At 55.0% G+C, this 25351-nt stretch overlaps 1 protein-coding gene across 2 annotated transcripts in view; it reads right to left on the bottom strand.

Moving 5' to 3' along the window:
- ALX4 (ALX homeobox 4) overlaps nt 1-21324 on the bottom strand; it is a 27107-nt gene extending 5783 nt beyond the window's left edge. The window contains exons 1-2 of one of the 2 annotated variants that reach the window (XM_035328895.1): nt 21002-21324; nt 19599-19994 (exon numbers count right to left, since the gene is read on the bottom strand). In XM_035328895.1, coding sequence (XP_035184786.1) covers nt 19599-19992 — 394 coding nt within the window. In that variant the 5' untranslated portion in view covers nt 19993-19994; nt 21002-21324. Of the gene's footprint in view, nt 1-19598; nt 19995-20221; nt 20559-21001 lie in introns of those variants that run through there. The other variant, XM_035328896.1, reaches the window with a different exon arrangement.
- Nucleotides 21325-25351: the final 4027 nt, after the last annotated feature.

The following is a 25351-nucleotide window of genomic DNA, read 5'->3' as shown; positions in this document are numbered from 1 at the left end:
TTCTTCTTCTTCTTCTTCTTCTTCTTCTTCTTCTTCTTCTTCTTCTTCTTTTTCTTTTTCTACCCAGCTGCCTACCAACCTCTTAGTCTGTGTGTAGAAAGTCACAGGAGGAAAATCATCTCAAAAAAAAAAAAAAAAAGAAAGAAAAAAGGAAAAAAGAAAAAACACAGGTACGCAGATGTCCCCTAGGAGATCCTGCCCAATTCCCAGCCAGAGTCAGCAGACAGCTGGGCATCACCTTATCCTCGAGGTGGTCACGGCAGGGCTGCAAAGCACCCTCCACACATTCCTGTGCGCACAGGAAAGCTCTGGGCCAGCTCTGCTCTCCCGGCCTGCCCTGCACGAGCCGCAGCTGGGGCCTTCAGCGACGACGTTTCTCCCTGCCGCAAGCAGCACATGGTGGGCTTCCCCATCAGGGCATCTCCTGCCCGCTCAGCCCTGAGGGTCTCAGCAGGGCCGTGGTCAGGCTGTCCCTGAGCGTCCCGAGGCGGGCCACCCGTTGTCCGCAGGCCTCCCGGCAGAAGATGGCGCCCACAGCGGCACCGGGATGAAGGCAGGAGGCCGCGAGCGCGGTGGCGTAGGGCGGGGATGGCGTGCATCCACCCTCAGCTGAGCGTCCCGAGGAGTAACGCTCATTCCCCAGGAACAGGATCCCTGACCTCAAAACAGTCATGCTAAATGCTGAAGTGAAACAAATTGCATACATCTGCATATGGATATGCCCAGACTTCCTGTAACTGGAGATGGCCTCAAAGTTTCAATGCAAAGTTTGGGGTGTCTGTTTCTAATCAAACCTGGAGAGACCTTGAGTTACATATTGTGAAGATCTCCATGACAGGGAGGTAATGTGAGCATCGTTACACCCTTACGAGCCCGACCGGGCTGCTTGGTGCCTCCTTCGCTGCTCACGGCCGCTTCCTTCTCCCTCATGGCGGTGGAGGGAGGACATTTGCTGGCTGCTCACCTCAGCTGTCTGCCAGACCGCTGGCACTGCTGAGCCCTTCCCGAGTCACCCCACAGCAGGTGCCAATGGGCAGGGACAGCTTGGAGCAGCTGGGGACGTGGGTCCCCAGCATTGGGCTGCTCTGCCATGGCTCCTTTTTGGATCCTTGCAAGAGCAGAAATGCCTTTCTGGTGCCACCACGTCTGTGCTGGGAACCACAGGGAGGACAGCTGAGAAACCCAGACCATGCTGATCGCTTGGGTGCTGTGGTGGCCAGGTGCCCCTCCAGGTGGCTGGGCAGCATCCCAGTGTCCTGCAGGGACTGGGCTTTTAATCACATCATCACCACGTTTGGACTCAGCGTGTATGTTTTGTAACTAAAGGGTGCTGTCTTGGGAGGGTGAGGATGTGAACCCTTCTCTGTGTACACTCCTATCCGTGAAATTTAATTTAGAGTGAATTCAGCTTGGCGCATCCACACGGCAGGGGAGAGCGAGACGTTTCAAGTACACAAAGCAACGTCGGGCTCAGCTTGGCACGACGTCTCCTTCGCACAGCACATGCCGTGACTCCTGCAAGCAGAGGCCGATCCCGTGTGGGCAGCCCTGTGCCCTGCGAGGATGCACGAGAGCTGCGTGGCCAGCACCATACCCACAGGCACACAGGCACAGGGCTGCTTCCCGCTGTGCTGCCTTGGCAGCCTCTCGTTCCATGCCTAAATACCAGCGCTGGAGCTTTCCCTAGGTATGGCTTGGGCAGCGTTTGCTGCAGTTCTTACCAAGGAGGACTTGCACCACCAGACCTGCCAGCACACCTCCAGGACCTGGCCAGCCGCGGTAACCCTACCCAGCCCTTGGATCGTGCTTGAACACATTCTGAAGCTATTACGCTTTTCCCCCGAGTTGTCTGTTGCAGCCTTCTGCCTCCTGTCTGTCATTGCAGTTTAGAAGGCAGCGCAGGGCCATCATTTAAAAAAAATAAAATTAAAAAAACTCCACATTTTGGGTTACATAGGATAAAAAATAAGCAGCTGGATTTTAGACATAAGGAGGAACAAATCTTTAGGTTTATTCCCACTCAGGGACTGAGCACTCTTGTGGTCTGCAGATAGAAAGAAGAGTTAAAGATGGAGAGAAGACCCAGGACTTTGTGGCTGACTCTGGCATTTCTGATTTTATTAGCAATGATCAGATAATTAATCAAACTTTCTCGCTTGGGCCCAGCCATAACACTGAGCATCATTCATCTCTTCAATGCAAGAGGTATAAGGCTATGTAAGAAACCATTGTTCTGGCAGCTGCAGCCAGCCTTTCTGCTCAGTGGAAACTGCTTGGAGCATCTCCATTTCCCCTCTGGATGAGGATGAACACAGATCCTTGTGACCAGCCTGCCCGCAGTTCCCTTGAGCTTGCCCAAAACAGAGGTGATCCCTGTATGCAAGTCCATCTATCCCCGCCAAGGAGCTCATTTGGTTGATCCTGCAGAACCTGACGGGAGGCTGGAACGTACTCTGGCAGCTCTTCTGCTGGTGGCATGGCACGCACTGGCTCCCGTTGTGTCAAGGACACCACTGGGTGAACACACATGTGCATGGCCACCATCCATCTCTGCTGACCTGACCAAAGCTGCTGGAGCTGCTGCTCTGCTGCCTCCTGAGGCTCCACAGCTTGCTTGCATCATGACACGCTGCAGGAGGATAAAACCCGCAGATCCAAAGAGCTGTGAAATGCCTGGCCACCTCAGGGACATAGTGACAGCGACAGCAAATTGCCACAGCAAAGCCTACTTGTAGAAGGAAGGGAGGGAGAGAAGGCCATCTCTTACCGTGATGCTCCTGACCGCAAAGCAGGAGCAACGCTAAGAGCAGAAAGACTTCTAACCCACCTTCTATTTCTGAAGGGCAGTTCTGGGACAGTGTCAAAGGCACCACACAGCTCAGATGGGTCTGCAGCCTTCTGGTGGCCATGCACCCAGCATGTGACTTCAGCCCCAGGCTCTGTCTGCACCCTGCGTGCCTCAGGGATGCTTCCCCAGAGGACAAAACTGCCTCAGCCCTGGCTGTGCTTGGGTCCTCTTGGCTGGCTGGCTGCCTGCTGCTGTGTAAATCGCTGTGAGGACTTGGGGACAGACAGCTCGGTAAACACCAGCCCTCACGCTGCTGAGGAGTTTACAGCACGCCAGTCCTTGGGATCACTTGTGTGTGTGTTATTTGTTTGTGGAAGTGGCTGTTCCTTTCACTTTTTTTTTTTTTTTTTTTTTTTTTTTTGATTTCCCCCTACAAACATCTGCTTTTGGGGGCGCTCCTTGCTTTATTCTCTGATTAGCTGAATTCACACACCCTGCGGCTACTTGGGGAGAGCTCAGCATCGACTATAAATGCACCGTGCACTGCTCGCTCCTCTTTCATGCTTTTTAAAGGACACTAACAAAACTGGCTTTTACATAAACAAATCAGTTCTGCAGGCTCTGAATATAAGTTGTGGCCAGAGCAAAAAGGCACAGTTTATGCCTCAAATCTTTCTTCATGTGGCACGTTCATCTGAACACCAGGAAAGAGCTGACCAGCAAATTTTGAAGGCACAAAAATGCTTCTGCTGTAACTGCAGCTCACCTCCTGGCTGCCAGCAGGCAGCACGGGAAAAGAGCAAGAGCAGGAAAATGAGCAGCCATCACCTCCACCCGGAGCAAAGGAAGCTGCCCGGCTGTGTGCCGCGGCTCCTCACCACCGAAGGTGAGCGGTGTCCAAAAGCCACCCAGCCACTCTGAAGTGGGGGAGGAGGCAGGTGAGAATCTGTAGGTGGCTTGGAAGGACGTTCAGCTTGTTTTTGGCTCTGAATTTGGTACCTTTTGAACAAGTGGTCTTCTCCTTCCAAAGCAATCCTGCATCATCTCAGTCACAGCCTCACACCTACACCTGCCAGTAGCTATTTATTGGCAATGCCCCGTCCCTCTTCCTACCTTATTTCAGTTGTAGGAGCATCCAGTGCTCCCAGGGTTGTGTTTCCTTCAGAAAGCCTGGATGTAGCAAGGTTGCTTCTGCCCTGCTTGGAACTAACTCGGGCAGAGTTACAGGAGGACAGTGCTTAAGGCAGACCAGACAAGCTCCTGGGGGAGCAGAGCGTGTGTCTCAGGTCTGGCTATGGCACGGTTTAAGGTGATTCAGCCCATCAGCTGTGCCTGCACCAGCCTGGACAGCTCTCACGCCATCGGCCACTCCGTCAGGCTGTGCCTCTGTCTCTCCTTCGTGAAAGCGACCCCGCAGCGGTGGCAGCCACGCACTGCTGAAGCTCAGCTGCCGCCCAGAGGTGGCCTCCAGCTGCCTGTTTCGTGCTGCTGTGACCGACACCACATGGCAGAGCACAGGGGCAGGAGGGAGGAGATGAGCTCCTCTCCATCACGAGCTGAGCAAGAGCTGAGCTGCCTCTGCACCAGTGAGTCCCGGTTCGGGATGGACTCCAGGGGCTTGCAGGAACCCTCTGGAGAAGCCGCTCTTCCTTGTGCTCCCCATTGGTGCCCCCGAGCACCCCACTGGGGACAAGCTGAGGTCCCTGAGCCTGGGCAAGATGCTGGGGCAGGACAGCCCTGGCTCCCCCTGAGCGTGGTGTGTCACTGGGGGACTTGGGTGCTGCCGCTTTCACTTGGAATTTGGGAAGCAGGAGTGATGGGAAAGCTGAAATCAAAACAGAAAACACCCAAAGCTGGCTGAACCTCACCAAACCGCAGAAAGGGTTGAGCTTAGACCTTGGGCCAAAGTGTGGGCCAGGTTCTTTAGCAAAACAGTTCTGCAGTTCTTCAGCTTTATACAGCTGATTAGTAAAGAAAGGCGCAGACGAGGGAAGAAAAACATTCAGCCTTTACCAAGTGTGCCTGTTCTTGGAAGCACGGCTAGGACTTATTTCCATTCTGACTGCACATCGCAAAACTCGGGGCCAGCCAGGTCTGGGAATTGCTAATGTTGCTACGAGCACCAGGCTTTTGTAAGCACTCCAGGAAGAAATTAGGATTCTGGCTACCAAACCCACCGGTTCAGAGTCCGCGGGGCTGGGAGACGGGCGGGCATCTGCTCTGCTGGCAGCGACGAGCAGGGCAGCAAAATCACAACCTGAAGTGAAAAGCAGCGTAACCAGAATGGGAACTTGCTGACCAAGGACGAAGACAAAATAACAGCAAAGCTGGCAGCAGCAGGCTGGTCACCTCACCTGTTGCCTAACACCTCCTGGCTGGGGGCTCAGGGGATGGGGACGGTGCTGCAGGCACCACCTGCAGGCTGAGGGGTGGCCCCGGTAATAAAGGAAATAAAGGAAAACCCACCAATGTCTGACCTGCCTGGAAACTCCAATTGCTCCTTACACAGTCTAAACAAATATTTGGTTAAATTACTCAGAAATTCCCGTCTTTTTATATGCATCCCAAAAGAGTGTCATAAAAGATCTACAAAAAGGACTCCATTAACCTCTGCTGCCCGGTGCTAGAGGAACGTATTTCACCTCCGGTTGAAGTGAAGTTTAATAAACCCTTGGCCTCTGCAGGATCCCTCCAGCCGCTCCTCCCCTGCCCCAGCCTGGTGCCGGGCTCTCCGTGCCACATCGGCATTCACCACCGAGAGCTTCTGCCACGGCCGAGGCACATCGGCGATGCTCCAGCAGTGCAGTTCTGGGTCAAGGAGAGAAGGGGAAGGACGGCTGGAACTCTCCCCCGTTTCTCCTCTGCTTGCTTCACAGTTCAAGGGCAATGCTTTCTCATCCATGTATATATAATATGTGTGTGCAGCTCTATAATCTCTTTGTAATGAAGCTTTGCCAGCTGATCAAGGAGTAGAAACAACACTGCATGACTTCGCCAATGGCTCCCAGGAGACTCTTGTGCAAAAGCCCAAGCACTTGGCTCGCAAAGGAAAGGGATGAAAATGATTTACAGAAGCAGCGAGGCAAAGGTTTATTGATAATGAGGCACTCAGAGGAAATGGGATGAATGTGCCTGAGATTCCTTTGGTAAATGAATAATGAAATAGTATTCGCAGCCGGCAACTGACATTTTTCATTTTCAGTTGAGAATAGCAAGACGCAGGGCAAATGACAGTTATTAAGGAAAAAAATCCATTAGGTAATGCTGAACAAGGAGAGCCTCAAGAGAAGTGTGCTCTCACTTGTGAAAGGGGAGCCGCCAATTGCTCAAAGGGTAAACTACTCATGTCAAGGCATTCGGAACACGGCGTGCCCCAGGTCCCGAGAGGGGGGATTTCATTTCACTTGGGGACTACTTCACATCTTTAATTGTCACCAGGAAGAAGAAAAAAAAAAAAAAAAAAAAAAAAAAAGATGTTTGCATGAGCCAACAGAATTGTTGGGCAGGGGACAGCTTTTGTCTGGGGCTGGTAAAAGCAAGCAAATCAGAGCAAAAGCTCCGCTCCACCCGGTGAGCTCTGTGTTTTCTCCTCACTGTGCAGCCTGTGGAGGTGATTCTTACCTACTGCACGGCACCCACACCCTGCCCAGCAGTGCCACAGAGTCACAGAAAGGCCGAATTATCAGGGTATTTAGGTGTGAAAATCAAAGCTGCCACTACCGAGCAAGTGAGAGCCACGACTCCTTCAAGCTTGTTCTTGGACTGTTTTTCAGAGGAAAGGCAGGAAGCACATTTCCTACCCAAAACCCAGCTCCACTACGAGTTTGACACTGGCTACACAGCGCTGCGCACCAGAACTTCTGAAAAAAGACATTGTCAGATTTTCCTGACAGAGAGGAAACAAAAATGTGCTTAGTTTTAGCTACGTTCTTGGAAACAGTTTAATTGGTTCAGATGAACTTTAAAAAAACCTACAACAAAACAACAACAACTGCTCTACTACTGTTATAAAAACAGCCACGGGCAAACAACAGCTATGGGAGCTTTTTAGCCCAAATTGTGAAGTTTTGATTAAGTTAGAAGCAACTGGAGGCAGGATTTTGGTAGGAAGTGTCAGACAGTAGACACAAACAAGAGTGACTCTGGTAACACACTTCTGAGTGGAGAACAAAAAGTCATGAATCTCGAAAACAGTGAAACTCCTGGAGCACCGCTAATTCTCAGCAGAAGTGGGTGATTACGTGAAAGACGATGACCATGAAAATCAGCCTAAATTAAAAACTGTACTCACATCAGCGGTGCTCGTGCCCACTTTTGTGTTTGTTTCCAGTTAACATTCCAGGGTAGGATCATACTGACATGAGTGACTGCAAATGTCAAGTAAACATTAGCAAATATTTACAGAAATTGTTTTTAGGAACTCGTGAAAAGGAGAACTTGCCCCAGAAACCTATTTCTGCCAGTGATGCTCGCACAGTCAGGGACAGGAAGGACTCCATGTGTCCACCATGTACCTACCTTCGGCTCAGCAGGGCAGATCACCTTTCAGCTTCCTGACCCTTGAACACATCGACATGCACATGCAAAGAGCTGACCAAGGATCACTCACAAGCACCATCCCGAGCACAGCCCTACATACTGGGTGGACTGGGACTGCCTCAGTTTCCAGCATCTGAGGACTCGTGGCATTGGCCATGGGGAACAGGACCAACTGGCTTCTGCTTCCCAGAGCGTCCTCGGCTCTCCGGCTGGGCAAGGAGCTGACGTCTGCAAGGAGAGCTGCTGGGGCTGCAGCGGGTTGCTTTCTCCTTCCCTCTCATCTCAAACCCAGCTGCCCACACAATGCCTTCTCAGCTATCTGACCGGACATTTTCATCACAATTTTGCAGTGTTCATAAGCGGCAAGCATGTCTGTACAGGAACGTGTGATTGCTGCAGCTACTGATTTTGTTCATAAGCCTTGCAGAAGATACATGGTCAGACACAAATAGTGGTTCTCCAAACTACAAAATTCCTGCAGTGCCTACGCTTACCAGGCTGCAGATTGCAACAAGCCAGGGCTTTAGAGCCAAGGCTTTAGTGGAAATGGTGGAAACCCTCTGTCCCAAAGAAGGGGTCAGCGAGCTCCAGGGGCTTGTCTGGCTCTGGGAACACGTGAGCGGTGGCAGCTCACGTCCTGCATCTTATAAACAGGGATCACACAAGTGCTGTGCAGTACTATTCGCTCATATACCGAAATAAATAACCCTCCCCTGTAATAACTCCCATGTAAAATAACTACCAGCTGAGGGAGAAGATGTGCGCGAGTGTAATTTGTCAAGAACACGATCTGAGCTAAACTGCGAAGGAAACCTTGGTGCTCCATCATTTCTCATCAGCAAAGGGGCTAGGATGTTCAGGTACTATGGTAGGAAGCTCTGCGGATGATCACCAGCTGGGGACATGGGGAAGCCAGCATCTTTTCTACTCATTTAATGGCTCTTCTCCCCAAGAGACAGTTGTGCCAGCAGAGTGATGGCTGTGGAGCAGGGCTGATGCCCAGGGAAGGGGTGGCCTGGTGCAGACGCACAGAGATGAAGAGCATCAGAGCAATCACCTTAACTATTTACATACTTGTGCCACATTTTCCTGCTGGGCCATTTTCATAGGGTCATTTGAAATGCTGACGTGGGCCTTTAGCTGCAGCTTCCTTTCCTCTGGAGCCCCTGAGAGGGAGATCTCAGCAAAGCTTTTGGTCTTAGCGAAATCTGCGAGCTAAACTTGGCCACTCCCTGTTTTCCCCGAGTACAGAAATGATTTCTGTCAGGCTCAGGACTCACGGTTGTGTTCTCGCTGTTGGGCCCCCCCCAGCCCTCCCGTCCCCTCGTCCTGGGCCGGGAGCCCGCTCGCCTCTCACGCGTTGGCGCCTGTGCGTGGTCACTGCGACGCACCGTGCCTTATCTGCCTTGGGCTCCTCATCTCCCCATCTCCACAGGATGCGGGACCAGCCAGGTTTCCACGTGTGAGCCTACCTCAGAGAACACGCATTTTGCTCCGGGCTGCACTCGCAGTTGTTTTTCTTGAGAAAAGCCTGACCCATCTCCACGTGGAGACTCACAAAGTCGCGATAGACCAGACTGGTGCGTAACAAATGGCCCGAGTTCAGGAACTGCTCTTGGGTGTGTGCTGTGGCTCCTGCCTAATGCCTGAAGAAGAGAGCTGGCGTCAGACTGTGCTTTCCCCTTGTACTTTTCTAGAAGTTGCTAAAATCAGCAGAACAGACCAAGGGCTGGGTTAGCCCTGGTCCTTTTGTCATTCTCCTGTGAGGTATCCGGGGGTGGTTCAGTGACCCACTCCCAAGACTCAAGATGCACTGAGGTCTCTCAGGTGCTGACGTGGGGCCAGGAGGTACCTAAACCTTTAGGAGCAGGACCAGGAGAACAGATGGTATAAAAAGGGACATCTACACCAGCATGAGACACTTGCAGATGGCTCAGCACCTCCTCCCAGCACCAGCCAAGCTTTCCTTGCTCTGCCAGCTGGAGAATGCTGGGCAGCTCCTATTGCATTTATCAGCATCTGACAAACCTGCCGAAATAATTTGGTCTTAAAGCCCTTGCCATGCTCCATGTTCCTTGCATCTAGGCCCCCAAATATGGTGAAAAATTCATGCCTTAGAAGCTCAGTTGCTATCATAGCCTCTTGGTTCCTTTTTGGGTAAGATTCAGGTCATTTTCTAAAGAAATCCATAGCTACCAACAAATATTGTCTGGCACAGTCCATCTCAGGCAAAGGCCCAACAACATCAACAGCAATGAATGGCAGCAAGGTCCCCAGGAGACAGTGCTCAGTAGGGTTTCTCCCCATCTTTGGGGACCCACTTTTGAAATGTAGCCCATGCAAGAAACGCATCTCATTTCCTGTAGTAATTTTCCATCTTCTTTCTGCATTTTCCTCAAAACCAGTTCTCTCTTGCCCTGACTAAGAAAGAACGCAACCTCAAGATGCCCAATGGTTTTGACATCATAGCAAAACCTCAGAACCTTGTATTTTTTTAGTATTTCTGGTATAATGAACTCCCATGAACACTCATCACTCATTGTTTTATTTCCCCATCTCCTGTACAATATTTCATCTTTAAATTCCCGCTTTCCCACCACGACCAGAGAGCTTTTCCCCTGCTACTCTGAAGGGAATCTTCACTCCAAAGCAGACATTTGCCAAATGAGTAATCATGCCCTGTTTTGAGACCAGGAGCCTTTCTGAGGGATGCTTTTAGCTGCTTGAACCCTGCTCTTGTAAACAGGCCTCTACTGGCTGAGGCAGAAGCATTTTAATTTCTGCAGACTGTGAAAGAAAGGAGAAAATAAGGATGCTGCACGTTTGTGTGCAACGCCAGGACCACGAGCTTACCTCCACACTAAACAGCTGGGTGAAAGTATCTAGGGACTGAATCGCTACAGGAACACATATATGCCATATGTACCTCACCAGCAAGTTTTGCAGCGTCGAGCCAGCCTGTGGTCAGGTTCTCTTTGGTTTCGTTTCAGCACCGTGCCTGTTCCCAGCTGTGTGCAGCAGAAACTGCCTCAGCTCTGCGGCCACCCAGCCACCCTCCTCCGGCAGCTTTCCCCTCTCGCAAGAAGCACTTTGCAAGCCCACAGATAAGCCCCTGGCAGCAGGGTTGGTGCCACGGGGGCTGTGAAGGCTGGGAGACCAGCCGGCTGCTCTCTTTCCTCGCACTGGGGACTTCCCCAGAGAGATTCAGCACATGCAGGGATGTTCTCAGCTGTCACGGAGGGACAGCCACACAACTCCTGCTCTGTTCGTCTCTCGAGCATACACAGGGGGTGGGAGACCCGTGCGATAGTTTGCTATGGACTTGTCCTAACATGAAAGCCATTTTCACCTCCAGATATCCACGGTGGAAACCAAAATGAACCTAGTACAGCACATCCCAGATATTATCTATTAATGGCAAGGCACAAGCATCCTTTGATTAGCATAATTTCCCATATTACACAGCACAGCCTTTCTTCTAACCAGGACAAGAAATGAGGTCCAAGAGCTGGTTGCAAGCTCAAAGAGACAGCTCAGGGGCCTGCCCATGGAGGGAAGCACTGCAAACATTGCCCAAACCTTCTTCCTTCACATGAGCCACATCTGTAAGGGTTGAAAGGCCCTGGTGCTCACTGACCAGGCACCAGCCTCAGCAATCTGCACACAAAGCATTGCTGAGATCGCTCCTGATCCCAGAGGCTCGGTCTCCTGCTGGCATTTCTCCTCCACGAGGCCGTTTTCCCCAGCTGCTGCCTTCCCTCTCACCCTGCTCTGGTTTGGGTTCCCCTGTTGTCCACATCTAGTTTCAATTAATGATGCAGAACCTTGACGAGCACCTGCGATGCCTGAACATTGCACGGACATGCAGTGACCTCTCTCTTGCTACAGCACCTTGGATCCCTCTCTCTGGAGTGACCGCTGCCAAATGGAGGTGAGAGGGATGTTCAACCAAGAGCACCCCTTTTTGCCAGCAAGGTCAACGAAACGAGGATTTTCCCCAGAATCAGCCACACAAGCACCCTTCCCAAAAGCAAATTATTTAAAGGCTACAGAGAGGAGAGGATTGCTCTGAACACCAGCTTAATATCTCGCCCTGGGCACCACAAAGCCTTGCTGCAGCCCTATCTTAACACCAGCATCACGCTGCTCACCACGTGCAGCTCCAAACAGCCCGGCTTCCTGAGCTGAGTTTGGGCTTTTTGGCAGGTCTGTACGAGGCTCTGTCCTGACTAGCCGTGTATTTATGGCAAGCCTCTCCGTGGCTATCTCCCCTCCCCACCAGAGCCACTCAGCCCAGCCGCGGTACTCACGTTTGATGTAGTAGCCAATCCCCCATTGCTCTCTACCCTGCAAAAGCTCCTTTTTCTAACAGCTGGAAGTGGTATGAGCTGGGTGAAAATACTCTTTTCTCTAGCACAGGACTCTGTAAGACTTAAAGCAACCAGCTTTCCTCTCTTCCAGTAGTAGGTTTCTGACTCCCGCTGAAGGGCTGAAACGCAGTATTTAAGCTCCGCCATAAATCCCACAGCTTCATGGAGTGTTTCTGGCCTCCTCTTACTCTGCAATCTGCCTAAACATCTAGCAATTGGTCCATCGGCTATTTATCTTGGAAGTCCTCACTGGCATCTGGAGTCGTGAGGAACACAAAATGTCTGCAGGTCCTCTGCCAATTTAGGTGGGTCTCTTCTTCCTCTTGCCTCCTAGCATTTGGCTGTGTCCTGTCTAGCTCAGACTGATATCTGGCTCCAATCTGCTTACGAAGGTTCAGACCAAATCTTGATAAGCCAGGTTATGTCTATAACAGAGTGCTTCTCAGCTCTCAGGTATGGGTCCTTGCCACAGCTGTGCTCCTGACTGCTCGAGGCTGAGGTCTGGGCATGCACCATCCCAGGGGAGGCTGGAGGAGAACCACACGGTGCTCTGGAAGGTCTCATGGCCTCCTGACCCAGACACCAGCACCACGGTCTGGGCCACAACACATCCCCCTGCCCCAGGGTTTGGCCTCAGCCTCTCCTTGTGGACAAGAGCCGCAGAGATGAGCTCCACCTGGCTCCTCTTCCCTCTGGGAATGGACTTGTGTTGGCCCCCCTGGGGGTTCTTTCTCAAGTGTCATTGCTGGGGCTGGAAAAAACTGATGCTTGCCTGTGTTACGGAATGCATGTGCTGCAAACAGACAGTCCTATGTGTGACCAAGTCCTACGTGACTGCCCTGACAGCCTTGGACCAACTCCACACCCAGCAGGCTGGTACCCTGGTGATCCTTTGGTTTGCTTTTTGAGATGGTTTTCTATTATTTCAGAAATCCTTGTTGTGGCTTGGGCACCCTATTAAGTTTCAGGCTCAACAACACCTTCCAGTTTCCCCTGATCTGTGACAATATCTTCTGTCCTGAGGTTCCCAGCACCTCACAGACCCCTCAGATCCCTCTGGACACCATCCTTGCAGAGAGCCACTTCCAGGTTGTTTTTGACTACTTCTGGGGAAAGTCCCAGCATTGCCCTGCACTTACTGAAGCGTACAACTTTGCTTTACTTGGTTTTTGTAATTGGGTGAATTCCTTTCACTTTCTGGTGCTTCTGAGGAACTTAGCTGACTGTAAGCACCATTGTTATCCGATCCCTCTTGTACTGAAAGAAGATGCAGTTCCCTGCTTCCCTCTTTGGAAACTGAACCCTACCCTTGACACCAGCATGAACGCTCCTGACCAAAGCAGGCAGCATCTGAGGTCCCGAGGAGGCAGTTTCCACTGCAGGGAGGAACTGGTGAGGTACTTCTTTAACGCAGTGGTGTTTGCACACAAAGCCCTATCTATCTCCCTGAATGCAATAGCAATCGACAGCAAGTCATTTCTAGACTTGACATTACAAGTTTATTTTATTTTCCCCAGGCAGATGCCTGTCCAAGTTGTTTGTTCTGTCTCTTCCTCAGGTTCCTCATTTCCCATTGAATAGCTCCTCTGACTGGCCTTGACTTGCTATTGACTTCCCCTATTTGTTTTTGCAGCGGTTTTGGTTACGATTCCTCTGCCCCACATGCACACATATATCTCACCACCAAACCTGTGTGGAGGATTTGCACTGAGCTTCTCGTTAAATGGTTGTGCCTACTTATCTCAGGGCCTTCCAGTGGCTCGTGCCTCACGTGGTGGCTCCAATCGCTTCGTCTCTCTCTCCCTCCTTTGCTTTTCAGACTTTTACTGAAAAAGGCAGTTGCTACCTTTAAACAAGCACTAAGGTTTCATGCTACCTCAGCATACAGTGTGCTTATCAGTGACTGAAGCAGCTTACTTTTCAGGCTGCATCACCTGCTAGAGAACTCACTTGCCTCACAGCTAATGAATAATAAAGAAAATGCTTAGAAATGGTACTGATTCAACCAGCTGTTTCCAGCAAGCAGATGAACTGCAGCAGGGTAAAGCCTCACATCACATCTTCTCAAAACAAACAAACTAACACGTAAATAACTATCAGATTCAGCATAACTATCAGCAGTTAAATAGGCATTTAACTGCTGAGGGAGGTGATGCAATGGTCTTCAATCAGTGCAGATAAGGGTAGGGCAGAGCTCGTGACATATCAGCTTGTCATGCCTAAATCCTGCTGGGACCTGAGGACTGCAGCTACGACACGTTGAATCACAGCTATTCCCGGTGGAGAGATGAAGAATGCAATGCTGGCGGACTCGTATCATCCATAAAATCGGTTACAGACCATCTTCCATAAGAGTGCTAAGCCTGACACTGCTCATCACTCCTCTGAGTTTTCTCAGGTCCTGCTCCCCCTACCTCCTCTCTTCTATCTCTGGTCCTTTCTCCCTCCGTCCTCCTCTACTCCCCGCTGAGACTTCTCTCCTCAATAGAAAAATGTCCCCATAATTATTGTGCTGATTCAAACTTGTGTCTACTTATGTGACAGTCAAAATACGAGGACAGTGAGCATGAATAAAAACACAGCTGAGCAGAATCAGCACCGTGTATAATAACATTGATTCAGCCGCACTTATGCAGAAAATAAAGTGGAGGTCATTTATTTAATGTATGTAAGTAGCCTTCCTCCTTTACTTAAGAACTTTCATTTACAAGGTGGGGCAGCTGAGAGACATGTAACTGTTGGAAATTACTCTAATGCTTTATTCATGTGAAACGTTCCCATCCGTCTCTTGGTAAATGATTCTTGGTAAATGATGACAGGGGTCCTGTATTAGCTAGGTTACTGCTCAGGCTTCTCCTGATCCAGAATTATTTCTTTTTTCTTTTTGGAAATGTATCTGTATGAATACATAGGACCTCTGCTTTCCAGACTGATTAATGGTCAGGATAGGATTTTTTTTACTATTATTATTATTTTTTTCAAATGTGTAGGAGGAATACCTAAGAAACACGTGACTTTTGGGTCAGCGATTTCTCAGCCTTTTCTGCAAAGCAATGACGAGACCAGCCCGTCTCTTGTTTTGACCAGCACGGGTTGCCCAAGGTGATGGAGCTGCTTTTGAAAGGTGAGCCCATTAATGTGGGCTGGCAGGTAAAGCCTATGTTCTGTACCAAGATGTGAACATACAAGGATACACCGATTTCTACAGCTTCTTGCCCCGAACGAGCGCCTGGCTGTATGGAAACGGTGCCTCAGCCCTCTCCAAACCTGAGCTGGGGCCCTCTGCTCGGGGACCTTTCCCACCGACCCCACCAGCGGCTGCTGGGGGCCTCCTGCCGCAGCAGGCCCGGGGACGATCGCACTGGTGCCGCTGCGTGGCGACTGCTTGCCCTTGCACCAGCCGCTGGCGGGCTCCGGGTCTCAGTTTTTCCAGCTGCGAAATGGGACGAAAAGCTTCTTGCTGCCACGGGGTGCATCACGCCTCGTACCCGAGAATTGCTACAGCTACCCCAACGCCCTGAACAGGCTCCAGGGCGAAAAGCGGCTAAAGAGCAGGACCCGGTGCCACCGAAGGGACAGGGACGTTGCTAGAGATGTCCTTCAGCGGCAGACCTTGGCTCCGAGCCTCCCAGACACCACCTCCCTCTTACAAGGGAAACTCATCATGCCTTTGAATGCAGGGCTTGGAAAGGGAATAAATCTCCAAGATCTGAGGGATTGAAGTCTGCACATTAGCTCCCCTTAAACCCTGAGTGCATTTAACATGGGAGGTTGGAAACCACAGCCAAAGAAATCTCTTTTGATTCACAACTTGTTTTGAGCAGTCACCCATAAAGCAGCCAGTGAATCACTCCCGCCGGTTAGTCATGCAACCACACTGGATGTACACTCAAAGGGAGCACAAAATAAACAGCCTGCAGCTCCTGATAACACACACACAGCTCATTTGCGCTATCTGGCATCAGCATATATTGTTAATAGCACTCCTACATCAAACCCTTAGGAAAAGACGCACTCAGTAAGCATCTCCAAATCTCTCTCCCCATCGGTATTTTCCCCGTCTGCTTCGCTTCGCGCCGCGTTGCTTTCAAAACAATTCGGACTAGTAAAAGTTTAAGATATATATATATTTTTTTTTCTCCTCTCTGCACCCTCCTCGTTGCTGGTAACGTCCTGCCGGAGCTGCAGCGTGCGATGCAGGGCTCCGGCGGAGTTAATCCCAGTCGGCAGCGGGCAAGTGGCAAATAAACAGCTCTAGTGCGAAGAGAGATCGCCGGCGAGGAGCGAGCGGCGCAAGCACAGGGGGAGGGAGGCTCCCGGTCCTTTGACACATGAGTGTTATAAACAGCTCGGGTCGGGAATCCTATAAAGGTCTCCAGCCAGCTCTACCGTCCGAGCCAAGGGAAGGGCAAGACATCTTTGGGAAGAGCCGCGAGCGAGTCCTCCTGCGCGGGCAGGGCAGCGAGCGGGAGCCCTACCTTGGCGTCCTGCTCCCGAGGAAATCCCGCAGCTCTCCGCGGAGGAGATCCCGCACCTCCGAGCGCCGGGGCGAACAGAGCCCGAGCCAAACTCCTGGCGAGAGCTCCCTCCCCTCCCTGGGAGGGTGCCGGCGCCCTTGAATGGCAGATCCGGTGGCCCTATTGAGGGAAGGAGCGGCCGACTGCCGGCGCGGCGTCAGCGGCACCGGGGCACGGGCGGCCGAGGCGGCCCCGCTCCCCTTCAGCTCGCCCCCAACTCTCGCTCCTTAACCCCGGGGGCGGGTCGGGTCTGGTCCCGTCCCGTCCCGTGCCGTGCCGTGCCCCTTCCCCGGAGGCTCGCCTTTATACCTGCCCGCTGCTCCCCGCGGGGATGGGGGCAGCACCTCCCCACCCCTTCCCCGGCCCCCCCGGGCCGAAGGTACCCGCTCTCTCCCCTCCCGCCTCCCTTCCTCGGCGGGGAAGGAGCCCGGCATGGAGCCGGGAGCCCACGGCAGAGCTGCGGGATCCCCCCACCCCAAAATCCCTCCGAGCCGTCCCGTCCCCCCCGCACCCGGGCGGGTGGATGCCCGGGGGCGAGGGGGGGAGAGGTCGCAGCGCTGCCAGAGCCCGGGGTGGGGGCTCGGCATCGGCCCTGCCTGGGACCGAGATCCCCCGGCGCAGGACGAGCTCCGAAAACCCCAAAGGGCTCCGAAAACCGGCGGGGGCCCTGCGAGCCCCAGCCCCGGCAGCCAGCGGTGTCCCCCGGGAGGCGGGGGGGCCGCCAGCAGGCTCGTCCTGCCGCGCCGGCAGTTTACATTACATTAGGGGGAGGAGGAGGAAGAGAAATGCGTTAAAAGTGTCATTAAAAAAAAAAAAAAAAAAAAAATCCATCAGCGAACCTCCGATTCCTATGGCCGTCGCTTTCCGCGCTTCTGCTAATAGCGCGCTTCAGCCTGCGCTTGTTGTTTGCTCTCTAAATAAAAGACACGGTCGTTATTTGCATAACACGGCACTTAGAGAATTTCCTCCGCGAGAAAAAGCCTCTTTCCTTTCTCCTGTCTCCCTTGAGCAAACATCCCCAGCGCATTCGCGATCACCACCAAGCTTTCCCCCTCTCCTAAGCCGGGATATATGACCTGTTCCGAGCGGGGTTATTTAAGATTCCGTCTTTAATTGCGGGACGAGCCGTGCCCGCTGGTTAAAGGCACGACGAGGGGAGCCGAGCTGGCAGCGGGACCCCTCCGGAGCCCCCCGGGGGGCTACGGGGAGCCAGCCCTCGAGCCGGCTCAGCGAGTGCTGCTGGTTTCCGCCGGGTATTCACGACCGCAGCTCTCCCCTGCCTGTATTTACCCGCACAGTGCAACGGAAGGGGTCTAGAAATAGAAGCCGGGAGCAATAGATGGCAGGCATGGGCTTTTTACAACTCGCAACGACTTGTTTATTAAAGAGTTAAAATTAAAAACCGAAAACCCCTTGTCCCACACGGGCAAGGCGCCCCCAGCAAAAAGGGGCGCAGCAAGGAAACGGGCTGCTGGGGCACAGCCCGGCAGGAGAGGCTTCGCCGTGCTCGCCCTCGTGCGTTTCCCCCTTCTTTTTATTTTTATTTTTTTATTATTTTTATTTGTTTTTGGTGTACGTGATTGAAATCGCAGGGCAAAACCGGGCACAGCATCCCACCGCGCCCTGGAGGGAGCCGGGGCAGCTGCCGGCCTCCCGAGCGAAATCGCCCCGCGTTTGCCCCGGCGGCGGGGAGCGGGGCTGCGGGGAGCGGGGCTGCGGGGAGCGGGGCTGCGGGGAGCGGGGCTGCGGGGAGCGGGGCTGCGGGGAGCGGGGCTGCGGGGAGCGGGGCTGCGGGGAGCGGGGCTGCCGCTGCCCCCGGCTCAGCCGCCGCCCGGCCCCGGCTGCGAGGAGGCGGAGAGGCGCCTGTGGGTGTCCCCGCCGCAGTCACCCTGCGAAAGCCCAATGTGGCTGTTATTAGCGAGACTCCCTCTTTAATCGTTAGCCCTTATTATTATTATTGCTATTAATTATCCTCGCGGATCCATGTGGCTCTTATTACAGCCCCAGCGGCCCCAGCCACATCACACGGGGCTCGCAACGTGCTCGGGCTCCGGGCCGGGCGGGCCATCGGCTGCCGTCGCGGGGCTCCCACTTGAGGTCCAGCCCGGAGCCCCATTGAAAATAACCCGGGGGGAACCCCGGCGGCGTTACGGCCGGGGATAAATTCGGGTGGTTCTACCCGGGGCTGTAACGTGTCATCACGGGCTAAGCCGGTGCCCTGGGTTTTTCAACCTACGAAGACAAGAGAGCCGGTTAGCAGAGCGGGGACGGCACCGTGGCCTCCCCCCGCATCGCCCCGCAGCCCCCGGAGGCTCCGCGGGTGCGGGGGTCTCGGCTGGGCGCAGGGGGAGCCTTGGAGGGATGGGGAGCTGGGGAGGGGGAAGGCTCCCCTGCCCGCTTCTGAGTCTAAAAGGGGGGAAAGAGAAGATGCGAGGGAGAAAGAGAAAGTAAAGAGAGCAGTACAAGGAGCGAGGGATACCCCGAAAGACGGCGAGAGACCGGGACGCGAGCGGTGAGACAGCCGGGCCTCTCCCGGCGGCTCCTGGCCCGTGTCCCTTGTCCCTGTCTCCGTCCCTGACCGGGGTCACGGCGGCCTCGGCAGCGCACTGATCTCGGGCCGGAGCAGCTCCTTTTCCCCCGCATCGTGGGGGAAAGGAAGAAACTTTGTTTCCACTTTCCCTTCCAAATAAATAAATAAATAAATATAATTGTTTTATCTTTTCGCTATTTTTTTTTTCCCGAATCTCCCAGCTTTAGCAGAAACCTCCCTCCTCGCCCTGCCTTCTCTAACCGCTCGCCGGGGAAGCAGAGGAGAAGCGGCCCCGGCCGGCGCTACCCTGCCGGGCACACGGCAGCGTTTTAATTACCGCTAATGACCCGCCGAGTGGATGCGAGCGGGTTATCTGCAGCGGCCCTGCAGAAATCAATTAGGGGAGTGGCAATTACGGGAGAAAGTGAGAGGCAGGAGAGCCGGGGGACATTTCCCAGCACGGCTCCCGCTGGCAGCGCGTCCCCGGGGCGAGCGTTTTGCGCGGAGCTGCGGCCCGCTCGTCCTTTCCCTTTCCGTTTCTTTCCCCGCTCACTGCGGGTCTCCCCGAGCCACCGACACTCCCCGGGGCTGGGGATTCATCGGCTCGGCTCGGAAACGACGCGAAAATCACGGCGGAGCGGGACGAGGAGGGGATCCGCCACTTCCCCCGGGACCTGCGGGCTCCGGAGCACGGCACAGCCCCTGGAGCTGGGGGGGGGGGGGGCCGCCCCCCGGGCGGGGGGAATCTGGGGGGCTCGTGGTGCCGGGCAGCCGCCCCCGGGGCCCTTTGCAGCACCGAGAGCCTCTCTGCGGGCTGGTCCCGGTGCTTGCCCTGCCGCACGCCCGCCACTCACCGTAGCAGGGGACCTGCAGAGCTCCGTTGTGGCCGCTGCTCTCCTGCAGCTTGAGGTTGCTCTCCGGAGGGGTCTTGCAGGGGCCTCGCTGCATGTAGAGGTGCTGCTGCTGCTGCGGAGGGTATTTGTTAAAGGAGGCCGGAGCCCCGGCGGAGCTGGGAGCCCGCACGCTGCCATCCAGGGACTGACATTCCTGCTGGCTGTAGCGGCTCCGGCACTTAGCGCTGCTGTCACCAAAGCCTTGTCCTTTGCTGGCCAGGAAAGTAGGGCTGAACTTGTCACTTGCTTGAAATGCCCTAAAAGGCGAGGAGCCTTCTGTGCCCTGGGAGGCTGCGTTGTAGTAGGAATCCATGGCAGCCGGATCACAATAAGAAACACAAGTATCAGCATTCATTCCTAAAATTAAAAGGCCCGAGTGTCCTTAATGCGCTTGGAGGGGCACCAGGAACCTCTTTTTCTCTCTCCCTCTCGCATACACACACACACCCACAGCTGGGCCGGAGAGCTCTAAGAGGATTCAGATGTTCTTGAAAGCTGACCAGATCTCCAAGCCCCCTTAAGATCTCGCACAGCAAAAGGGGGCTTTTTCTTTCCCTCCCTCTCTCTCTCACACACACACTCACTTGCTCTCCGTCTCTCCCTCCAAACTATCTACAGCCTAAAGAGAGGCTTCTCAGGGCTTCCCCCCCACACATAGAAAAAAAAAAAAAAAAAAAAAAAGAAAAGAAAAAAAAAAAAGAGAGAGAGAGAAGACCTCTCCCCCAATTAATATGTAGATGATGACAGTGGAGGGGAGGGGGCCCGGGAAGGGGTGTGCGTGTGAGTGTATGGGGGTGTGTGGAAGCAGACGGGGGTGGAGGTCATATCTTTTGCGTTAAAAAAATAAAAAAAAAAATAAAAAAAAACTATTAAAAACCAGAAAATCGGACACACGACGTGTGCACAGCCCGGGGATGAGCGCGGGGAGCGGGGCCGTGCCTGCGTCCCACTCCCCCCCCCCGGGCCGCCCCCGGGCCTCGCCCCGCAGCAGCAGGGACCCCCTGCTCCTTCCCCCCTCCTCTGTTCCCCAGGTGTAAAGGAGGGGATCAAAGGCCGGGGGGCGGCAGGGAGGGATTTTAGCAGCGGCGCCGAGCACACGAAATCGGCCCCGGCTCCTGGGAGCGGCAGAGGTGAACTTGCAAAGGGACGGAGGCTGCAAGGAGCCCTTTTTGGTTTGAAGGGTCAATTGCGACCCAAAAGGGGCTTAAAAATAAATCAATACTCACCTTCCGTCGCCCCCCCCCCCCCCCTCCCGCCATTCAACCTGATTCCCCTCCTCCCCCGTTTAACTCCTGCTACCCCTTCCACTCACTCCTACCCTGCCTTCCTCCCATCCCCACATCTGGTTCCTATTGCTCGCTTACCTTGAAGTTCTCAGTAATAAAGATATTACGCAAACTACATCCACAGTTCTTCGGTCAAAAAAATAAAAAAAAAATAAAAAAAGAAGGAAAAAAAGAAAGAAAGAAAGAAAGAAAGAAAGAAAGAAAGAAAAAGAAAGGAAGAAAGGCAAGACGAGGGAAGAAGGCCCTTAACTCCTTGGGGAGCGCGGGCCGCAGCGGTGCCGGCTGCGGGCTGGGAGCTCTGGGCTCCCCCCGGCCGGGCCGTGTGTCCTCCCTTCTCCCCCCGGCTTCCTCCCCCCGGCGCGGAGCAGGGGGGAGCCTGGGGGCTTTCCTCTATTTGTACGGCTTTGGGGGCGCGGGGGGGAGCGCGATGAGGCTGGGGGGAGCGGGATGCGACGGGGAGGGGGCGCGGAGCGGGGGGGAGAGGGGGTCGTGGTCGCCCTCCCTTTCCCCCCCCCCCCCCCCCCCGGGGCTTCGCAGCGGCCGGGGGCACAGAAGGAGCCGCCACGGCTTCGTCGGCTCGGCGCAGCGCGGATCTGCCTTAGCGCACTTCCCCGGCAACAGCGGGGGCTCCCCCCGCGCCCCCCCGATGCAGAAGGATTTCTAGCGAGGTCCCCGCTAAAGCGGCCGGCGGTGGATCCATTTCCTAAGTTTCAAACCATTTGCAAGCCTCCCTCTGAGCAGTGCGGCACGCTGGGCTCCTTCAGGTTTCTGGTCCAAGAAAGCTTTCAGCGGATTTTCCTTCCTTACTCTCTTTATTACCTGCCTAATTCTTTCCTCGTTTTTTTTTTTTTTTTTTTTTTTCGGTTTCTCCCTCTACCCCCGGCTCCCCCCACCGCAGCCCCCTCTCGCTCACCCTCTCTCCCTCTCCACGACTTAATAAAAAGCAAACCGACGCAAGACAGGCGAGCCTTTTCCTAAAATCCTCTTCTGGGCGGCCAACGGGGAGCCCTCAACCAGCTCGCAGCCGGGAGAGCGGCCGGGGCGCTCCCCGGTGCCCGGAGCAGCAGGGGAGCATCCCGGGCAGTATTTGCCCCAGGACTGGGGCCGCAGCCCCTCGCCTCCCCCCAAAACCCGTGCCCACGACCGAAACGAGGCGAGGCTGCGGCGTTGCGCTCGGCCTCCCCGGCTTTTCGCTCGGCAAAACGACGCGAAAATAACGGCAACGAAACCAGACCGCGAGGAAGAGATTCCCCGACCGGGCAGGATTTTTTTTCCCTTTTCCTTTTTTTTTTCCTTATTTATTTATTTTTTTATTTTTTTCCGGCGGCACCGCGGCTCGCCGAGGCACTCCGGCTTGGCCGAGCTGCGGGGTCTGCCGCGGCCCCTCCTTACATTAAAAACTGCAACGAAAAGTCGATTAATTCCCAATCAGGGCTAATCCGCGGCCCCGCGGAAAGGACCGCAATAAACCCCTCTCTCTAATGGCCAATTTGGGGCACTGGAAGCGGGAGGTTAAGTCGGGAATCGTTACCGAGAGAAAGGGTGCTCGCAAATACCTGGCCGTATGGCGGGGGGGTGAGGAAGGGGGGAAGCAATAACCGGGGAACCGCTTTCCCCGATGTTTTTCCTTCGCCGGGGTTGGGTTTCCCCTGAAGTCCTCTCGGCAGATTTGAGGGGGGCTCCTCCAGCCCCCGTTAGCCGCAGAGAACAGGAAAGCAAACGGGGAGCCTACGCTCCCCGCTCCCCGTCGGACGGGGCTGGATGCTGCCGGGCGGCGGTGCCCGTCCCGGGGGGTCCGGCCGCGGGGGTCCCGGTCCCGGGGCGCCCACCCGGAGGGCAGAGAGGGCTCCCGGAGCCGGGCCGGTCAGCATCCCTGCCCGCGGGAGCGATCATCGGCGGAGCGGGGGCAAAAAGGGACACGAAGAGCTCGAAACCCGATCTCACAATTATTTTTTTTTTCCTCCGTGTGACCCCAAATCTGCCCTGTCTCTACAACAAATGCGGCCGAAAGGTCTGCTCTCTGCAGAAAGTGGCGGAGAAGTACGTGTTTTTAGGTGCTAAATCTGTACCGAGACCGTTTCCAGGTACAACCGCTGCCGGTTTGGGAAGGTGTCACCCCCGAGGGTCCCTTGCTGCGCGGGGCTGCTGCGCTGGGGATCCCAGGAGAGAGCTGGCTCCGGGCTTAGGGCAGCAAATCGCTGCTGGGGGGGACACCAGCGTCCTCAGGGTGTCCTCCCCCGGCGACACCCCGGGACAAGCGGGCAACCCGGCGGGCTGGCAGCCGAGGAGCCGCTTGCTTTCCGCCGGGCATCGCTCCTGGGCTCGTCCCAGCGGGGAGGGGGGCTGCAAGGAGAGGGGCATCTTTCACTCCGCTCCCTCCCGGCTCTCAGGCAGAGCCTCACTCCTGGAAGCTGTCCCCGGTTTGTTTTCTCACTGGCTTGGTTTGTGTGGTCACTCGTGGGCTCCTTTTGTACCGGGCCGAGGTCTGCAGGCGATCTATTTATAACATCACTGCTGGGGAAGGTTGGGGGGAGGGGGGGGGGGGAAGGGAAAAAAAGTATTTGTGTTAATCTCCCCCAAGATATTTATTTATTTATTTTTTCCTCCCCAGCAGGACCACGGCTGCATCTTTATTTCGGGAGCGGAGTTTGCCCAGCAACAGCCCCGCGGGTACCTTCTGGCTCCTGCCGCACCCCCGGGACCGGGGCTTTGCTCTCCTGCTCTCCGCCTCTTTCCTCGGAGCTATGTGTGTGCTCACACACACATATATATACATACATGCAATACCGATCATTATTAAAGCACGTTCCTCGTGTCACGAAACAGCTCACAGAGAAACGGAGCCGACCCACTCCTCTCCTTCCCAGGGGGAGCAAAGGAGGAGGCTCTGAGTCGGGCCAAGCTGGCTCCTGCCCCTCGTGTGCTGGCGAACCTCATCTCCTCCCTTCTCCGAAGGCCCACTCTGCCATAAAGCTTGGTTATTTGTTTATCGGCTTTTTTCCCCCCTTCTACTTTTACTTTTTTCCTTTCCCAGGACGCGTCGCGCTCGCTGCAAGCCGCGGGGGGCGTTCATCCACCCGCGAGACGCCGCGGCCGCCGCGCGTCCCCTCCTGTCGCCTCCGTTGTCCCCAGAAAAACACGGGACCGAAAATCGGGGAGTTTGGCACCAGATTCCCGGGGGCCCCCCGATGACGCCATCAGGCGGCAGCCAATAGGAAAGCCGAGTGGGGGCGGCCCCCGGAGCCCCCCGCTCTGCGCCCCGCCGGGCTCCGGGCAGGGGGCTCCGGGCAGCCGGGGCGGGGGGCTCGGGGCCGCCGCCTCCCCGGGCCCCTTCCCCGGGCTCGGGGGACCGCTGGGGGCCGGGGGAAACCCCCTGGGGCGCGCCTGTCCCGCTCCCCAGCACCGGTGGGGCGCGCCGGGCTGGGGCCGTACTATTCGCCCCACGCACGAAACTAAGGGGCTGGGGGAAGAGGGGGGGCTCCGGGCCGAAGGCATCCTGCGGCGTTTGGTGCACCTGTCAGCGGCTCCCCCTGACCTTCCCAGCCGGGCACAGCCGGGACAGCCTGTGGCGAGGCGGGGGGGATGCGCTGGGGCAGGGGGGGTAGGGGGGAGGGCAGCGGGGAGACCCCCCTCACCACCAGGCCGTCGGGTTTCGTTTGTTCCTCTCCTTGCTTGCCCCTCTAACAGATATTCCCCTCCCGGGTCGTTTGCAATAAAATAAAATAAAATAATAAAAAAAATCCGCCTTCCTTGCTGTAGTCGCCAAGCATCTCCCGCAAACCACCCCGAAAACAAACAGGACCAGAGTCCCCCAAAAGCAGCAACTGTGCACAAACTTATCTTCCATGCCGTTTGAGCGTTTTTTTTTTTTTTTAATTATTAATTATTATTTTTTTCCCCGTCAAAAAATGATCAGGCGAGGCGTCGCAAAGTCCCTTCCAAAACCGTCTGAAAAGAGCGGAGCAGCGCCAGGACGCGCAGGAGAAGGAGGGTGTGCGAATAACGCGCTCGGCTCCTTCGCACGGCTACTCCCGGGACATTTCGCAGCTCGGCTGCCGCCCCCTCCCCGGCCCCCGCTGGGTCCCCCCGGCCCCCCCGGCCCCCCCCCCCCCCCGGCTCCCCCCGGTCCCCCCGGCCCCGCAGCTGCGCGGGCTGCCCGGCCGCCGGAGCGCCCCGCCGGGCTCCGCCGGGCACTGCCACCCCGCTGCGGCGGCACCTCCGAGCAGATGTCGTTCCTAGCAGGGGCTTAATGCTGCTCTTTGAGGCTCCTGGACCATAGCCGTGACCTCTTCTTTTCTGTTACTCGTTTGCTTGCCTTTTTTTTTTTTTTTTTTTTTTTAAGCCTTCCAGGAACGCTGCTTTTCTGTTATTATTATTTTTGGGGTATCCTACAAAAAAATCCCAGCGGTTCTGATCACGTCAGAGCCG

The sequence above is a fragment of the Oxyura jamaicensis genome, chromosome 5 (assembly GCF_011077185.1).
Source record: "Oxyura jamaicensis isolate SHBP4307 breed ruddy duck chromosome 5, BPBGC_Ojam_1.0, whole genome shotgun sequence".
NCBI classification, from domain to species: Eukaryota; Metazoa; Chordata; class Aves; order Anseriformes; family Anatidae; genus Oxyura; species Oxyura jamaicensis.
Note: the sequence above shows the minus strand (reverse complement) of the source record. Positions and strands in the feature narration are given on the sequence as shown.